General features: G+C 32.0%; 1 protein-coding gene across 1 annotated transcript; it reads left to right on the forward strand.

Annotated features, from left to right (window-relative positions):
* Nucleotides 1-4: 4 nt before the first annotated feature.
* On the forward strand, nucleotides 5-718 carry LOC107683198 (trace amine-associated receptor 4-like; the record flags this gene model as incomplete). The annotated part of the gene is made up of 1 exon (XM_016479269.1): nucleotides 5-718. A coding segment is annotated over one exon (714 nt), but the record flags the coding sequence as incomplete, so codon positions are not given.
* Between the last annotated feature and the right edge of the window lie 1,377 nt (nucleotides 719-2,095).

Here is a 2,095-nt window from a genome sequence, read left to right on the forward strand (position 1 = left end):
GTGTAAAGTGCATTCTAGTTTGGACATGACTTTCAGCATCTCTTCCATATTGCATCTCAGTTTAATTGCTATTGACAGGTACTGGGCCATTTGTGACCCTCTGAGGTACAAAATGAGGGTCACAAACAACACTGTGACTGTATTTATTACCTTCACATGGCTGTTTTCATTTGTGTACAGCTTTTCTGTTGTGTTTACGGGGGTAAACAATGTTGGTTTGGAGGAACTTATATTACAGATTTCTTGTTTTGGTGGCTGTGTTTTGTTTTTTAACAAAGAATGGGGCTTAATTTGTGCACTTTTTGTGTTTCTGATTCCAGGAACTATCATGAGCTCTCTATACATGAGCATCTTCAATGTTGTGAAAAAACATGCAAAAGTCCTGTCAGAGAAAGTGTCTGTTGGCCCCACTGTAGGCGGTAATTGCCAAACATCTTCACAGAGAGAGAGGAAAGCAGCTAAAACTCTGGCCATTGTCATGGGTGTTTTTTATCTCTGCTGGCTTCCTTTTTTTACTGCCACTGCTATTGACCCTTTCCTTAATTTTGTGACTCCTGTTGATGTTTTTGATGCTTTGGTTTGGTTTGGATATTTTAACTCCACTTGTAACCCCTTGATCTATGGCTTTTTCTATCCCCGCTTTCAGAAGGCCTTTAAGATTCTCATATCCACTTATATCTGTGGCATCAGTGAGTCACACACCTTGACATTTGAATGAATATAAAATGATATCACCTTTACCACACTATTTTATCTTTTAATGAAATACCTAGTCTATGCATGAATAAATATTTTGCACATGTTAAGGTTTAAAAACAATATTTAATATTTTTTCATCCAGAATTAATATTGTCTTACTTTTATTATAATAACATGTATATATACATGATGTATACATGAATAAATACGCATTTCTAAGATTTAATAACAAAGACAATTTTAATGTAATGCATTTTAACACCCGTTAGTCCAAACATGATTAAATAGTTTGCTTATTTAAAAATGTTCTTGAACACCATAAAATATCTAATTTGGCCCATCATATGCATGTTGATGGGGCCTTCAGTTTTTTAGATGTAAGCAAATTTAAATAATTTGTACCAATATCTCAACAATGGTTTTTAAAATATATGTAAATTGACGTTGTTCCCAGATATGGAAATAATGTCTGTATGTTCCTTTTTCAGAAGAAAAGCATAGTTGTTGTTGTTTGTGATTCATGACCAAATATCTCTTACATTTTAAGTAATTAAATTTTTTAACCCTGTTTTGTCATATAATTAAATATAAAGAGAGTCTATTATGCTATTAAATTAATGACTACCAATACTGTATCATGTGTCCATGTTCAAGTAAGGTAGGCTGATTTGATGTGAGATGTAACAGTAAACCACTCTGCAACCCTGTTTCATAAACCTGGATGAATGACTTAACAGTGAGAGTTGCTCACCTTTGAGAATCACACTGTCATTAAAAGTGAGAAATTATCATAAGTCCCCTGGGTACTGTTGTTGGCATAACACAAACATTGCATCATAACTGGTGTGTGTATGTGTACAGTACGATTGAGTGGCATTTATGGAAGATCAAACGTGATCAATTGCTGCAAAATATTAAATTACAATTGGATATCTAATTGTACTCTATATATACAGTAGTACTGTATAGGGGCACTTGATAGGTCACAACAGTGACATCAGAGACATGAGACTTAGCTTAAAACTGTTAAACAGCATTTTAAAATCCCTTTTCTAATTATTATCATTGTAATTTTCATGACACAAGTTAAGTTGAGAGGTTACACTTCTCATATTTACACTTTTTTTTTTGCTATATTTATTGCTTTTATATTTACATAACAAAATTCAACAACACTAACATGCTATGTTAACACAAACTTATAACAAACACTTAAATACATTCACAAACAAATAATCAACCAGAAAAAGTAAATAAATAAATAACAATATGTGTGTATATATATATATATATATATATATACACAGTATACATATACACATACCAATTTCACAGTTCTAGTTTATGCATGTATACACACACAAACATATACAAAATAAAATAAAGTTTAAGGCCT

Source organism: Sinocyclocheilus anshuiensis, unplaced genomic scaffold, assembly GCF_001515605.1.
Source record: "Sinocyclocheilus anshuiensis isolate Anshui unplaced genomic scaffold, SAMN03320099.WGS_v1.1 C33019990, whole genome shotgun sequence".
Taxonomy (NCBI): Eukaryota; Metazoa; Chordata; class Actinopteri; order Cypriniformes; family Cyprinidae; genus Sinocyclocheilus; species Sinocyclocheilus anshuiensis.